General features: G+C 49.9%; 1 protein-coding gene across 1 annotated transcript in view; it reads right to left on the minus strand.

The window, feature by feature from the left end:
* KIF3C (kinesin family member 3C) overlaps positions 1–12,662 on the minus strand; it is a 36,228-nt gene extending 23,566 nt beyond the window's left edge. Inside the window, exons 1-2 of the mRNA XM_086325924.1 lie at positions 12,398–12,662; positions 10,351–12,109 (exon numbers count right to left, since the gene is read on the minus strand). Of these exons, the coding sequence (XP_086182050.1) occupies positions 10,351–11,889 (1,539 nt within the window). The 5' untranslated portion in view covers positions 11,890–12,109; positions 12,398–12,662. The remainder of the gene's footprint in view (positions 1–10,350; positions 12,110–12,397) is intronic.
* Positions 12,663–15,636: the final 2,974 nt, after the last annotated feature.

Genomic DNA, 15,636 nt, shown 5'->3' on the forward strand with positions numbered 1-15,636 from the left:
CCCAATTTGATTAGGGCCTTTGATTAGGGTATTAGAGGCAGGTCAGCTGCTGTGACAATTAGCAACTTACTGACCAGAGACATATTAACACGTCTTTTGTTACCCGAACATTACTGACTGGAGTATTTCAGTATTCACTTAGATAACAAACCACCAGCCACAAGCATTATTAGTTCCTGCAAAATTCCCCCAGTTAATAGCCAGGATCACAACAGGGACCAGGCCAGCCTGCAGATACAGCCTGGGATATTCAGAAGCTCCCCTCTTCCCATCTCAGGATCAACTGAAGTGTAAAATCAGGAGTAGAAGGGAGGCCCAGTGCTCATTAAATGCTGGTCTGGAAAACCAGCAAGGAGACAGCCAGGCGCAGCCAGCCACCCTTTGAGGAGATACCATCAAGTATGATTTTACAGAGAAGCCAAACAGGCTCTGCCTTGTGACTGCCAGCTAACCTACGACATTTTGCAAGAGACAGGAGTCCTGGCTGCCACTTGCCATATGCCTATGGCTGGGTTGGGTCCTTTTTGCATTTATCATCATCCTATTTAATCATCACAAGACCCTCATGAGATAAGGGATCTGATCCCATCCTCAGACAGGTGAGGTGACTAGATTAAGGTTATGGAGATAGTAAATGGCAATAGTAGTATTTAAACACCAGCCTCCTGATTCCAAGTGCTTGTGCCACAGTTTTCTCCTGGATTTGGGCAGGAAAGTACCTTGGGGGAAAGCAGCATTTGGTCTTTGCACCTTTGCCAACTTAGGAATCATCAAGAAAGCTCAGGGCACCATTTCTTTCTCTTTCAGATGAAACAGGAGGGGTTCTGCTGAAGATGCTTCTGCCTGTGTGAGGTTCTTATGGGGGCCTCTGAGATGAGTGGGATAGGGCTCTTAAGTGTGTGCTTGTGGGGAGGGCATCAGTATCACTAGGGTCCCTGGGAGAGGGGGAAGCCCAAATGCTCACACGAAGGGCCACCTCACAAGTTCCATGGTGGAAAGAAACAAAGAGCACCAGGCCTGTCAATCAGAGAGCATGAATCCTGGCACACACTCTGCCATCCTATTTGCTAAGAAATCTAGGGCATTAGCTCTTGGAGTTCTGTTTTTCTCATCTGTAAAACGGGGCAAATATTCACTAACCTTGCAGCTTTGGTAAGAATGGTGAGCTGGATAACAGGTGAAGAAATACCTAGTAAATGATAATGTACAATCAAATGTCAGAGGTTACCTCCTGTTGCAGTACCTGATTGACATCTATCCACCACTCATCACACAGAACAGAACAAACAACCAGCGTAGCAATCCTGGGTCCCACCTCTTAGGGAATACAGCCATGCCTACAGTCACAAACCTGTTTCTCCTTCTGTGGCCTCTGGTTATAGATCTTGAGGAACTAGCAGTAAGGGAAGAAGAAATGAAAGAAACAATGGCGAGGGGAAGAAGAATGCTATTTTCAGTGATTCTCTGCCCTCAGGAACATAAATCAGGAAACTGAGTCTGAGTTTCCTGCCTTGGGTCTCCTTGGATGCCTCAAAACACTACATGCTAGTAATTCTCTCATCCAGAAGAAGGAACAATTAGGACTTTCCTGGTGGTACAGTGGATAAGAATCTACTTGCTAATGCAGGGGACATGGGTTCAATCCCTGGTCCAGGAAGATTCCGTATGCTGTAGAGTAACTAAGCCATAGCACCACAGCTACTGAAGCCCATGTGCCTAGAGCCCTTGCTTCATAACAAGAGAAGCCACCTCAGTGAGAAGCCCTCATACCACAACAAAGAGTAGCCCCGGCTCACTGCAACTAGAGAAAGCCCTCGTGCAACAAACACCCAATGCAGTCAAAAAAAAAGGAGGAACCATTAGAGATCAGTTAACATATTGGCCAGAGAATGAGATGAGCTGTATTCTACTTCCAGTCTTGCACTGGACAAGATATGGATGCCCAGAAACGCTTCAGTCCACGTTGGAGAAAAACAGGAAGAAAAAAATCAGCTCATCTGCTTGAGTAGGAAAACCATGATCACTTCAGATCTGATCCTTAACTTTGTCTTTCTCCTCTACTTTGTTCACTTATTTGCATTGTCCTAGAGGGTTTCTCTCCAACACTGGGGAAGAAAATCCAGTCAGACTAAAGAAAGGTATTAATACAATGTCAGAACTGGATGAGACCTAAGGATGCATAAAGCATAGACTCGGTAGTTTACAGACCCTGGGTCATTCAGCCTCCAGCTTCCAGGCAATGCTTGGTCATTCCTTTCCAGCCCTCACTGTTCCTCATCCAGGCTGGTCTCTAAACCTGGGCTCCTGACCTGCTGCTTCCACTGTGAATCAGCAAATAGTGCAGAAAGCAAGGAATCATTGATTGATCATTTCTTACAGAACCAGAAGGGCAACTGACTTGTCCAAGTCACAGGATTACCAAAAACTGAGTACCATTAAGAATTATTCTCGACCCTGGGTCTCCCTCAATTATTCATTTAAGCCAATCTTCCAACCATGTGTTAACACATTTCTTTTACATATTTTTCTCCCTTAAAAATTCTAGATTTGTTTTTAACAAACTAATATAGTGAATGAAAGTCACTCAGTCAACTCTTTATGAACCCATGGACTATACAGTCCATGGAATTCTCCAGGCAAGAGTACTGGGGTGGGTAGCCTCTCCCTTCTCCAGGGGATCTTCCTAACCCAGGGATCAAACCCAGGTCTCTCACATTGCAGGCAGGTTCTTTACCAGCTAAGCTACAAGGGAAGCCCAAGAATACTGGAGTATGTAGCCTATCCCTTCTTCAGCAGATCTTCCTGACCCAGAAATCAAACCAGGGTCTCCTGCATTGCAGGAGGATTCTTTACCAACTGAGCCACAAGGGAAGCCCTATATGCTTGCTGTTCAAATTTTTTTAAAAAAGTGAAAAAAGCCTCCTTCCTATTATTAATAAAATCCCTAGAGATAACCATTATTAGAGAGTTCCTGTGATTCACTCCAGAAATTTAAACAATTTAAAGACAAAGTTAACCCTACCTATTGATTTATATTCTTGGCCATAGTGTTCAAGAAGATTTGTTGATTATACAAATGAACGGCCTCAGACTGAGGCCTGAGGCTGGGGTTTGCATCATGTGTAAGGACAGAGATGAGTTAAGCATCTCAGCAGACAAGAGCTCCCACTGGGGTCTATTAGCCAGGGATCTGAGTTGGTGATACAGGATGGAGGGAAGATCATGGGCTTTGGAATCAAGCAGATATCGGCTCATATTCCTGGCTAACATTCATAAGCATGTGACCTCGGATTGTTCTTTCATTACTGTGCCTTAGTATCCTCATCTGTCACGTGGAGATTTAAACACTACTATTTCATGGTGCTATTGTGAGGACTAAATAAAACAACTCGAGAATATATTGAGTACTAGACATTGTGCACGCATGCTCAGTCATGATTGACTCTTTGAGACCCCGTGGACTGCAGCTTGCCTGGCTCTTCTGTCCATGGAATTTTCCAGGCAAGAATTCTGAAGTGGGTTGCCATTTCCTTCTCCAGGGGATCTTTCTGACTTAGGGATTGAACCCATGTCTCCTGTGTTTCCACATTGCTACGTGGATTCTTTACCATTGAGCCACCCAGGGAGCCCATACTTGACATTAAGCATGCACTAAAGAAATGGTGGCTACTATTATTACTCTAATTGTTGTTATTATTCTGCTGGCTCACTTGAAGAAAGAGAAAGCCTGCAGGTCCATTCCTTACCACTACAGACACAGTTCAGCCCAGGGCCTGGTACCCCTCAGTTGAGTATATCTGATAGCAAAGGGAAACAACTAGAAAGTAAGTCTTGGGTCTGACCAGAATTTAATGCCCAAGAATTTCTCAGGATATTCAAAATTCTAGATATACACCAACCCCCCTACAAGCTCAGAGCACTGGAATCCGCCTTACGCAGACTTGTCATGGTTGAAAGGTTAGACTGGGTTGGAAGTGAGACCATTTCTTATCTGCTCAGGCTACCTGATTCAGCAGCTCTCAGGCCCAGTCAGCCCCAGAAGTGCCCCCAGACTGGCCAGGGGCAGCAGACTGGCAGGGCACAGATGGGAGGGCGTGCCCTTCTACTGCTGAATTCCAGGCCCTTCCTCCTAGTCCTCAGTGCACAATAAGAACATTATAATCGCCACTTCATCCAATCTTGTGCTGTCTAGGGGCTGGAGATGACTAAGGGCAATATGATAATACACTCCTCTAGCCAACACACAGAAAGAGAAACCTAAGACTGGACCAAAAGGTCTGCTGAGTCCCAACATAACCTGAATCCCAGAACCTCTGATGGAAATGTCTTACATACTTCCTGCAGGTCAGATCTTTATATTACAAAATGCACCCAGCTCACGGCAATTCTGTTAACTGATCACACCACCAGGGACAGGAAGGAATGTAAGTCACTGCTCTCAGTGGTGCCAAGAAGCCATGGACTCTGACCTAGATGCCAGACGCAGCCTGGAGCTCTGGTTACTTGCTTCTCTCAAGGATCACAGAGGACTCAGCTGGAATGGGTGGTGGCAGTGGTGGGGAGTGGGGAGGGCAGTGTACAGTTCCCTGATCTCTTGGCCCTATAAGTTTCAGAGGGTCTGACTCGGGGCTAGTGTCCCTGGGGATATGGAGAAGGAACCAGACCAGCTTTGGGAACATAGGTGCTCCCTGGATTATTGGGGATTCTTTAGAGACTGGACACACCCCTGTTTGGAGACTAACCTCAAGATCATGCTAGTGGAACAATACTACTTCATGCTCTCCTCTAACGCACTTTCTCTCCCAACTGGGGTTTCTTCTCCCCAGAAATTCTGTTGTCCATCTCTTCACCCACTCTCTCTCTCTCTCCATCTTTCTCCCCAAATCTGACTCCATTTGTCTTTCCTCTCTATTTCTTTCCTGTCTTTCCTCCCATTTTCTTCTTCTCTTTGTCTGTCTCTAACCAGTCATGATGGAGAGCTGAAAATATCTTTCATTATTGGTTGAATTCATACATTAACATTTAAATCTTATCACCTTAATTTTCAAAAAGATGAACTGAACACTCTATATTTTGCTTTTAAAAAAAATACTACTTTTAACAATAAAGAACTTTGAAGAGGAGGGAACTTTAAAGATCACCTAGTTCAGTGGCTTTTCTGGCTTTTGAATCCCTTTAGAGCAACTGTGATGTTCAGCTTCTCCCTGGACACTTCCAAGAATCGGAGACATTATCTCTTGAAGCAGATCAATCCTAACTATCAAGAAGCTCGTTACACTGAGTTTAACCTGCTGCCGTAATTCCCACTCCCTGGTTACCAGGACAACCTGGGATATAACAGCAGAAGGGCAGTGAGAAACATCCTAAGTTCAAAGTATGGGGTAGAGGAATTGGCTGTTAGGTTCTCCTATCGCTTTCTTAGGTAGGTGACACTGGAGAGCGATAACCAGGCTCTGGTAGGTCTTGAATGCCAAACCAAAATGTGATGTGTTTAACATATCAGAAAGATGGCCAAGTGAAGACATCCATTAGGTAATTGAAGATAACAGTAATGAAGTTATTATCTATGAACGCTTACATGCCAAGAACTGTGCAAAATGCTTTAATGTTGACTGTCACCTTCTCAAGAGCGCTATGACATAGGTAGTATTATTATCCCACTTTATAGCTGAGGAAACTGAGGTCTCAGAACTGGTAAATCAGGCCGGCCTGACTCTGATATCACCTCTGAATACAGCATTCTAAAAAAAAGGTCAGCAAAGACCTTCTACCGATGACCCCTCAACTCCATTTCCAGTCCTGTGCTTGTTTTTAAACTCCCCTGTTGGGACCTCCCTGGCGGTCCAGTAGTTAAGACTCCACCTTCCAATGCAGGGGGTGTGGGTTTGATTCCTGGTCCAGGAGCCAGGATTCCCATATGCCTTGTGGACAAAAAACCAAAACATAAAACAGAAGCAATATTGTAAAATAATTCAATGAAGACTTTAAAAAAATGATCCATAACAAAAAAATCGTAAAAAAAAAAACAAACCTCCCCTTCTCCATCTCCCACTGTTCACTGGACTCTGTCACCTCAAATTCAACACATTTACACCCACTGCTGTCATTCTTCACCACCTCCCCAGCAACCAGTCCTCGGATTCATAATTCTTTAAGCACAAGAGAGGATCAGAGTTTGTGTCAAACTGACCTGGACTCAATTAGATTTGCCATATACAAACCACGAGGCCTTAAGCAAGTCACAAAATCTTGGTTGTCTCAAGTATAAAATGGAAACAGTAATAACACCTTCTTGGAAGGTGTCTGTGGGGATTTCATGAGATAATCTGGATACAATATATGGTATAGGGCTTGGCACATGACAAGAGCTATGTAAATAGCATGATTCTTGCTATTACTGTTGTTTCTCGAGCGTCAGACTCCTTCTATTGCAAAACTATCTATGGTGAACCCCAATGCTGAGAAGTGGGAGGAAGAACAGGCAGTGACAGAGAGACAATGAAAATTCAAGCAGTCTGTACTCTCTGTAGTGACCTCATCCCTCTGGCTTCAGGGGCGGCTTCTGCAGGGTCTCTTTCCCACACCCACTATAGAGAGAGTTGGGCTCTAGCCAAGCAGCCCCCTCCCTCCACTCCCTCCAGACCTACTTATGTGGGGATCAACAAGCAATGTGTTGTTTCTACCTCTTCCAGTCCTCTCTTCATTTCGAGCCTGCATTTTGTATCATCTGCAGGCCTTGGCTCCCCTACACACCCTTCTTTCCCCCTAAAGATCTAGAACCAAAGCTTTAGAAATTATCTAGTCCAAGCCCTCAAAAAATTAAGCTCAAAATGAAAACAGTCATTAAAACATGTTCCTTGCACAATGAAAGTCGGCTTTCTCTCGATCCACCCACACACACTGCATATTCTCAAGGTAGTGAGACTGCACTGTGCACAAACACTGGAATTGCTGTCGTGCAGAGCCATAACCTCAGCCGTGGGTCTTGACCAACTCCCCCTACCTCTCAGGTCTGGTACGCGTTCAAGCCCCGCAGAGACATGGCAGAAGTGTGGATGGCTAATGACTACCCAGAACAGGGCGCTGATGACAATCACAAACCCTCACACGTTTGCACACCTCAAACCCCCTAAGTAAGGCTCAAGGTAAATGTGAGAGGAGATGAAAGGAGACTCCTAGGAGATAGGCATGGTGTTTGTACACAGTGAGGGGAGAACAAAGGGAATGGGGACCCTAGAGGTGGTGGGCAGGAAAAACGGGTGAGACAGACTATAAGATGAGTCAGAGAGAATGAATGAGGGCACTGGGTCGCGTCAGCTCCTGCTCAACTGCCCCCAGCGGCAGTGTGAACGGGAAGAAGGGAATTGGGTTGGGGGGGCAATGAGAAGGGGAGCTGATGTCATAACTCAGAAAGTGGGAACTGGAATGTGTCGAACATGGGGAGCAGAAACTCATTTCCAGGAGGGACCTGAGCACCAGCCTTCTGAGGGCTCCTAGATCCTTCTCACCTGGCTCTGCTCCCACAGCTGCAGGTTTATGGCAAGGCAGCTGAGATGGCAGGGGAAAGAAAGCCTTAAGCCAGAAATAAAGATGTCAGTCCTGGAGATCACTGGACCCCTGCTTGGCAGACAGAAGCCACCCAGTGGCTGTTAATGCCCTCCACTTATTTAGTGCTTTCAACTTATTTCAAATGCCCTCACACTAATGATCTCACTTCATCTTCAGCATAAGCCTGTGAACCAGGCAGGCCTGGGATGACTCTACCATGCTCTTCCCCTCATTACCCAGTGGATCCCTCAAGGGGCCTCAAATTGTTTCCTCCATCCTACAAACAGCCAACTCTGAACCAGAAGTGCCTTAGGGAGGCTGGGGTCCTCTGTCCAGCCTCCGTTCTGGGCTTGCTGGCTGCTGTTGGTCCTGGGCTGGGTGTGACAAGAAGTCACAGGATGTGGAATCATTCCTCTCCTGGAATTTCCCAGACGCCCCTCCCCCTTTGCTTATATCCGAAAGCCTGGCACATAATGACCATGTCACCCAGTCCCCAAGGAGCTGCGTCAGACTTCCCCTCATTAGGCAAATGGAAACCTGAGGCCTAGAGAGGCAAAGGGCTTCGTCACGAGTCACACAGACAGCACACATGGAGGGATTCGTGAAGACTTGGTAACAGCACAGCATAGACCTGGTTCCAGTCCTGACTTTGCCACCTATCAATTCAGGTCACTGAGACCGTCACCAGCCTTGGCTTTCATCACTGTCAAATGGAAATAGTAATACTCATCTCTGGAGGTTGCTGCGAGGATTCCATGAGATCAAAATATAAGAGTTACATAAAAATGAATTACTCTGATTATCAAGTAGCAAGGTAACAACAGCAGTGTAATAGAAAGAAGCTGGACCAAGTATAACGAGTCTGGCTCTCCTTAACTCACCTGTGTGGCCCTAGGTGAGTCTGGGCCTCGGTTTCCCAAGGCCTCTGGCAGTTGTAAGAAGGGGGATTCAGTGGGCTATGCCTCTACTGCAAGAATTCTGGCACTGGCCACTGATCTCTTGACTGCCCCATTATCTGTGCTTCAAGAATCTTATGGAGGGAGCCAGGGAGTAGCCAGCAATGGGAGATCCATTGTTCCCAGTGGAAAGGATCCCAGTGGATCCTTCCCTCCATCCCTTCTACCCATTTCCTAAGGCCAAAGAGCACACTTTTAGCCTCTTTTGCCCCCTGGCTTTAAGGATGGGTGGAGGCAGAAAGCAATGGGTAGTGGTGGTGAGGCTCTTGGTAATGAAACTGATGACACACCACCCCTGTAAGATTTCCCAGTGGAAAGCACTGGACTGCCTAGATTTCCTTTCTCCTGGGAGAGCTGAGTCTAACTGTCCTGGCTTTCACATCCTGCTTCTTCCAGGAGGGCCCCAATATGCCAGGCCCCTGATCCTTTCTTTGAGGAAGCAGCTCAGCATAACCCTTGCTGAGCTCCTGGTGGTGAATTAAATATTAAAGAAGCAAGGCCAGAACCCCCAGGGTGCAGCAGCACATTCTCATAACACAGACAATGGTGTGCAGCTCAACTGTCCCTCTTCCAGCTGCTGCCACACTCCCTCCCAGGCGGTGCTTCCCTGAGCTCCAGCCCACACTCATTAGAGGGACTAAGAAACGATAGTGTTTTGCTCTCCCCAGCAAGACATCAGCTCATGGTTCCCTGCATCCTTCCTCCAATCCTCAGTGTTAAGGACTCTATGGACCTGGAAACGCCTGGGACAGGGACTCCTGGCATCTGTGACAACAAAATTTAACAGGTCGGTGGCCAGCCAGGCAGGGGGACCTCTGCAGCTTAGCTCCACTGGGGCCTGGAGGTGTCCCTGGGGCTGGGGGAATGCTGAGGCCCTGAGGCCTCTCAGGGCAATGGGGAATTGGGTCTTACTAGGAGCTAGCTGGTTTGCTGCTCAGATAGAAGAACCTCAGAGATCACCCAGGCCAACCTTCTATTTTACAAAAAGGGAAACTGAGGCTTGAGGAAAGGAAGACACAATGAACACAGGGTCACTCAATGAGCTATAGTACATCTAGCCCTAGACTCCAGGTTTCCAGTGTAGAGCTGGAGGCGCTCTCCTACCCTCAGCATGATCTCCTTTCTAAGATTCCAAGCAATAGGCCCTGTGGGCTGCTGGACTGCCTTCACAGGGAGCAGGACCCATTCATAGTCCCACTTTGCCATTCAAGAATTGAAAAGGCCCAAGGGCCACTGGTTCCAGCTCAGCTCTGCTACTTTGTAGGATGGAACCTCATGTCACTTTTCTGAGCCTTAGCCCCTCACCTGTAAATATGGGGATTTAACAACCAGGACCCCGGATAGCTACCGTGAGGATCAAATGAGAGCACATACACAGTTACGGAAACCATGAAGTGTTATCCAAATGTCAGGTATTAAAGCAGCGTGAGGTCTGATGGTGCTGCAAAGGGAGGATATCACAAGGGAGGCAGCTAAGCAAGAGTGAGAACCCACACCTAAATGAGGCTGAACGCCTGCCTGGCTGTCCATGGACCTGACTGGTTCTGGGGGCCACCAGCAGAGACTGCCAGGCCGCAGGTGAGGCCAGTCCAAGCTCACTGGCTTGAGACACTGCCTGCCTGCTTTTGCTCTGTGTTTGAGTGTGTGTTTCCTTTTAGGTGCTCCTCAGCAGCTCTGCCTGGCAGCCCAGAGCCACAGAAATTTGCCTGGCTTCTCCAGGGGAGCACTTGGCAGAAGGGCAGGACACTTTGCTTCAGGCCAGATCGCAGACCCTCAAAGCAAAGCCTGCCAGCCCAGATCCCTCTGGGGGCCTCTGGAGAGCCCTTGCTCCCTTGGGGACTCTTACCTTGTACTTGGCAGCGAGCAGCTCTGTGGCTTCCTGCTCCCGCCGCAGGTCTTCCAGCATCTTCTCCTTCTCCTCCAGCAACTTCTTCTTCTCTTCGCTCACCAGACTGCGGTCGTCCTGGATGGCCGCCTTCTCTTCCTCTAGCCGCTCCTTCTGCTCCTGCAGGTAATTCTCCATGTTCTTGTCCAAGGCCGTCTCCAGGATGGGCTGGGGCGGGCGGTGATTGTTGTTGTTGTCATCCTCCTCCTCGGCTACCCAGGCCTCGATCACCGGTCCCTCCGGGTACCCGGCTGGGGCTGACACGGCCTTCTTCCTGCGGCTGCTCTTTCTGCGGAGTCGCTTTCCCAGCATCCCCTTCTTCTCCAGCTGGGCCTTCAGGCGGGCGATCTCCTCCTGGAATTCCCGCAGAAGTGTGTCCTTTGGGTCCTCATTCACCCGGGGCTTGTTCTTGATGTTCTTGGCCCGGTTGGCGAAGCGCAGGGTGGAGAGGCTCTCGTCGTAGCTGTGAGAGGCTGGCCCCAGGGTGGCCACCATGATGGTCTTGGCATTTCCCCCCAGAGAGTCCTGGAGCAACCGGGTCAGCTTGGAGTCCCGGTAGGGGATGTGGGTGCTCCTGTTACCCGAGAGAGCAGCGATCACGTTGCCCAGGGCAGACAGTGACAGGTTGATTTTGGAGGCTTCCTTCGGCCTCTCTCCACCACCGCCACCAACCCCTCCACCACCGCCACCACCAGTGGGCTGTGTGGCGGTCCCTCCAGTGGTGTTGGGGCCTGCTTTGTTCTGCCTCTCGCTACCAGCCAAGTCCACCAGGTTGAGCTTGCCCACACGGATGTGGTCCTGGCCGTCTGAGCCACGCTCACTGCACTCCACGGTGATGACGAAGATGGCATGGGAGCGGGAGCTGACCTCATTCATGTGTGTGCTGCCCACTGCCCGGGTCTGGTTCCCCAGGTTCATCACGTGCTCTATCTCCTTGACATTCTTGGTGACGAAGGAGGACAGGTCCTTGATGTAGACGCCTGTCTCAGGGTTCTCCTTCAGCTCGAGCCTCTTGCCGGGCTCCTTGGAGACCAGGTCTCGAATCTCCTCCTGGTAGATCTCCAGGTAGGAGGCCCGGACCAAGTACTGCTGGTTCTGGGAGCGCGAGATGTGGGTGAAGATATGCTCAAAGGCATTGGGGATGACCCCGCGTTGCTCGGGCTCCACCCAGGTCCCCTGCATGGTGTAGGTCTTGCCCGTGCCTGTCTGTCCATAGGCAAAAACGGTGCCGTTGAAACCTTGAAGCACCGAGTCTACCAGGGGCCTCACGGTTTCATCATACAAGTCTGCCTGCTTGGAGCTGGCATCATACACGGCATCGAAGGTGAAGGTCTTGGGCAGCTCCCCCAGGGCAGCGCGGGGGTTCCGCAGGGTCACCTGGCCTAGTTTCACGTCCATGGTCAAGATCTGCTCGTGACCAGCAGCCTCCTCCTTCCGGCTGAGGGGGCGGCACCGGGCCACCACCTTCAGGGCCTCGCTGGCCTTGGTTTTACTGGCCATCTTTCTGCTCTGTCCTTCCTGCACACCCCCCACCCCCGGACCCACTCCGCAGCCTCGTTAGTCCTGCTGTCCGCCCTAGGTCGGGATCAGCGGGGCCGGCCCAGCCCCCAGGCACCGTTCTTCAATCCGCATGCAGCCTCCTAGGGTGGAGATGCTGGGAGCTGGCCCCGCCGCTGCTGCAGTCCGGGCCTCCACCGCTCTCCGGTCCTCGCTGCACCGGCTGCGGAGGGAGAATTAGGCAGAATCGCCGGGCAGCCGCGGGAGCAGCGCCTGCCGAACGGCAGTACCCAGAGCCCGCCCCATGCTGGGGCAGAGGGAGCGCTGCCGTAAACAGCGACGGCAACAATGAGATAAAGGAAGAGGAAAATGGGATGGGGGTGGGCGGCAGAGCTGTCTTCTCGTCCTTGTCCTCCTCCTCCTCTAGAGATCCATGGCGGGGGGTGGGGGGAAGGGTGCTGCAGGTTCTGGGGGGCCGGGGGTTCCGGCCCTCCCAAGGGCAGAGGCTCACCTGGAGTCCTCTCCCCCAGCTGGGGGATCATTCATTGCAGCCAGAGCGGCTGCTGCAGCCTCTGCCTCCGCCTTCCCCGCCGTCGCCACCGGAGAATGAGAGAGAAAAACAGAAGGGGATGGGGCGGAGCAGCCGCGGCGAGAGTGATGTTGCCGCCGCGCTGCGGCCCCAGCTAAACCGCCCGACTGGGGTGGGGCAAGGGGCGGGGCCGCGGGGCGGGAGACGCAAGCCCGGCGCGGCCAGTGCGCTGGGGACTCGGGTGCATCGCCCGCCCGCACCGCCCCCCCGCCACGCAGACCGCCCCCCTCCGGAATGACAGGCTCCGGTGCCGACCCAGGTCCTGAGCCCACCAAGCGGGTGCAGCGCAGCCACCGCCCGCCGTCACCCCACTGGGGCGCGGCATGCTGGGAGTTGTAGTCCTGCCTTTGTTAACCCGGTTCTGGCAGGTTGCTAATGACTTCTCCAGTCCGAGAGGCCCCTCCCTCTCTGGCCTGCAGCCTCAGGAGTCACTGTTGAGGTTGCAGCCTAGCTGCTGGAGGATGCGGGGTATCCACTGCCCACACCTGTTTCCTCCACAGCCAGCATCCTCTCTATCTCTCCTGCTCTGCCTTTCCGCCTGCAGACCCCTATATGTCACCCCCTCCCCTTCAGGATGTTGCCAGGCATTCTATCGCAGAAATTCTTCTTGACTGTCTTCTCCTCTCCCTGCCCTGGTTTACTTCTGGCCTTCCTTGTCCCTCTCCTGGAACCACCTCCCAGCTGATTCTCTCTTAGCATCCTTTCTGCACATGCACTCTGGTCCCCTCCCTCCTCCAACACCAGCCTTCCATATTGTATAAAAGCCGCTCCATCTTCTGACTCCTGCCACTTCCCAGCCTCACTTCCAGCTACTCTCCTATAGAGAATCTGTGTTCTAGACATTCATTCCTTTGAACAGAAAAGCAGAGACATCACTCTGCCAACAAATGTCCATATAGTCAAGGCTATGGTCTTCCCAGTGGTCACATTTGTTTGTGAGAGCTGGACCATAAAGAAGGCAGAGCACCAAAGAATTGATGCCTTCTAACTGTGGTGCTGGGGAAGACTCCTAAGAGTCCTTTGGACAAAAAGGAGTTCAAACCAGTCAGTCTTCAAGGAAATCAATCCTGAATTGATTTCTTCCTTCCCTCATTGGAAGGACTGATGCTGAAGCTCCAATAGTTTGGTCACCTGATGCAAACAGCTGACTCATTGGAAAAGTCCATGATGCTGGAAAAGATCGAGGGCAGAAGGAAAAGAGGGCATCAGAGGATGAGATGGCTGTATGGCATCCCTGATGAAATGGACAGGAACTTGGGCAAACTCTGAGAGATGGTGAGGCACAGGGAAGCCTGGCGTGCTGCAGTTCATGGGGTTGCAAAGAGTCGAACATAACTGGGTGACTGAACAACAAACAACAACAAGCGCCTGGTAAACCCCAGGCCTCACTCTAGGAACTAGACCTTCTTGTCCTCAAGGCGCTTACAATACTAGAAACCAGATTTTGTTGCCTTCTGGCTGTTTCTTGTTACATCTTTGTGCCTTTGCCTGTTACTCTTCTGTACTTGGTGCCCTGCCCTTGCCTCTGTGAAGCTTCCCTGACCAATCTCTTTTCTTTTACAGAGACACAGAGTTTGCATAGAACAAAACCTGGGCTCGAGCTACAGTTCCGGTCTCCACCCAACTGTGTGAATTTTGGCACACAGTTTACCCTGCCCTAGCCTTAGTTTCCTCCTCTGTTTAAAGCCATTGGTTTTAAAATGGTTGTGAAGTTCAAATGCTACTACTGTACCAACGAGAAGACTCATTTTTAAGAAAGCCCTTAAGACATACCTGTGTCCTGGCATGGCTTGCCCAACAGCTCTGCTTCCTTAAGTATCCTGGACAGACCAGGTCTACATTTGGCATTCCACTTTTGGATCATCATATTTTTTTTTCCTCTAGGATACAAATCAAGTATAATTTCTCAGGTCCAGGGACCAAGCCAGTGTCCTACCTCTGTTCCATTCTGCAGAGGGGAGTTGAATCTATGCATTGGGTCTGACTTGTCCTTATTCTCCCATCTTGAGGCCCTTCTTCACAGAGTCACCAGAAGAATCTTTTCACAAAACATTTCCAGTCATGTTATTTTCTATTTGCTCAGTTCTTCAATTCTACAAAACCTGTCTCCTCACCTCCTCCCCATCTTCAAATCCCCAGTACCCAAATGCTAGCTCAGCTGGAAGCTTGAAGCTTAGCTGGTGGCTTCCCCGCTTCTGAAGTTTCCTGACCTTCTCAGCCCTCTCTTTGACCAAGTTCTACTGCTTGTGATTAACTTGGCTTTTGAACCAATTACTGGGTGAGGTTTTGGCTTTGGTGACCTGACTTCTGAATGGACCATTTGGCTCTTGAACTGTTTTCTTGTTGCACTTGGCTTTGGTTTTTGGACTACCCTTTCTCTGTTTTGGCTTACAACCTTGGCAGTAGAGTGCTGAATAAAGGGGATTCCAGCCCTGTTCTCTCCACCGAATGTTACCACCTGACAAGGCATTTGCCCAGATCCTCCCACATGGGAGGGAGACTGGAGGAGACTATTGCTTATAAGTTGTGTGGCCCTAAGTAAATTATTCAACTTCTCTGAACATCTATTTTCTCAGTGGGAAAAGTGAAGATAGGAACACTTACTGACTCACGGGGTTTACATGAGAATAAAGTCAGATAATGTATGTGAAAACTCCTAGGACATAGAACATATTCATGAAACAGTAGTTTTCCTTCCTTTTCTGCTCTCTATGTAAGGTTGTTCACATTCTGTGTCTCCCTTTTTTGGCAGTCCTTAACCAACTGACCTCTTTGAACCCCAACATTCAATGTTGCTGTTGCTGCTGTTAAGTCGCTTCAGTCATGTCCGACTCTGTGTGATCCCACAGATGGCAGCCCACCAGGCTCCGCCGTCCCTGGGATTCTCCAGGCAAGAACACTGGAGTGGGTTGCCATTTCCTTCTCCAATGCATGAAAGTGAAAAGTGAAAGTGAAGTCGCTCAGTCGTGCCCGACTCTTAGCGACCCCATGGACTGCAGCCTACTAGGATCCTCGGTCCAAGGGATTTTCCAGGCAAGAGTACTGGAGTGGGTTGCCATTGCCTTCTCCGACATTCAATGTTGGAGTTTCCTAAAGCTTGGTCCTAAGTCTTCTTTTCCTTCCAATGCTACCCTCTAGTGATCACTATAGCTTATGGCTTC

Source organism: Bos grunniens, chromosome 11 (assembly GCF_055505025.1).
Source record: "Bos grunniens cultivar Pamir isolate PY7600 chromosome 11, Bosgru_T2T1.0, whole genome shotgun sequence".
Taxonomy (NCBI): domain Eukaryota; kingdom Metazoa; phylum Chordata; class Mammalia; order Artiodactyla; family Bovidae; genus Bos; species Bos grunniens.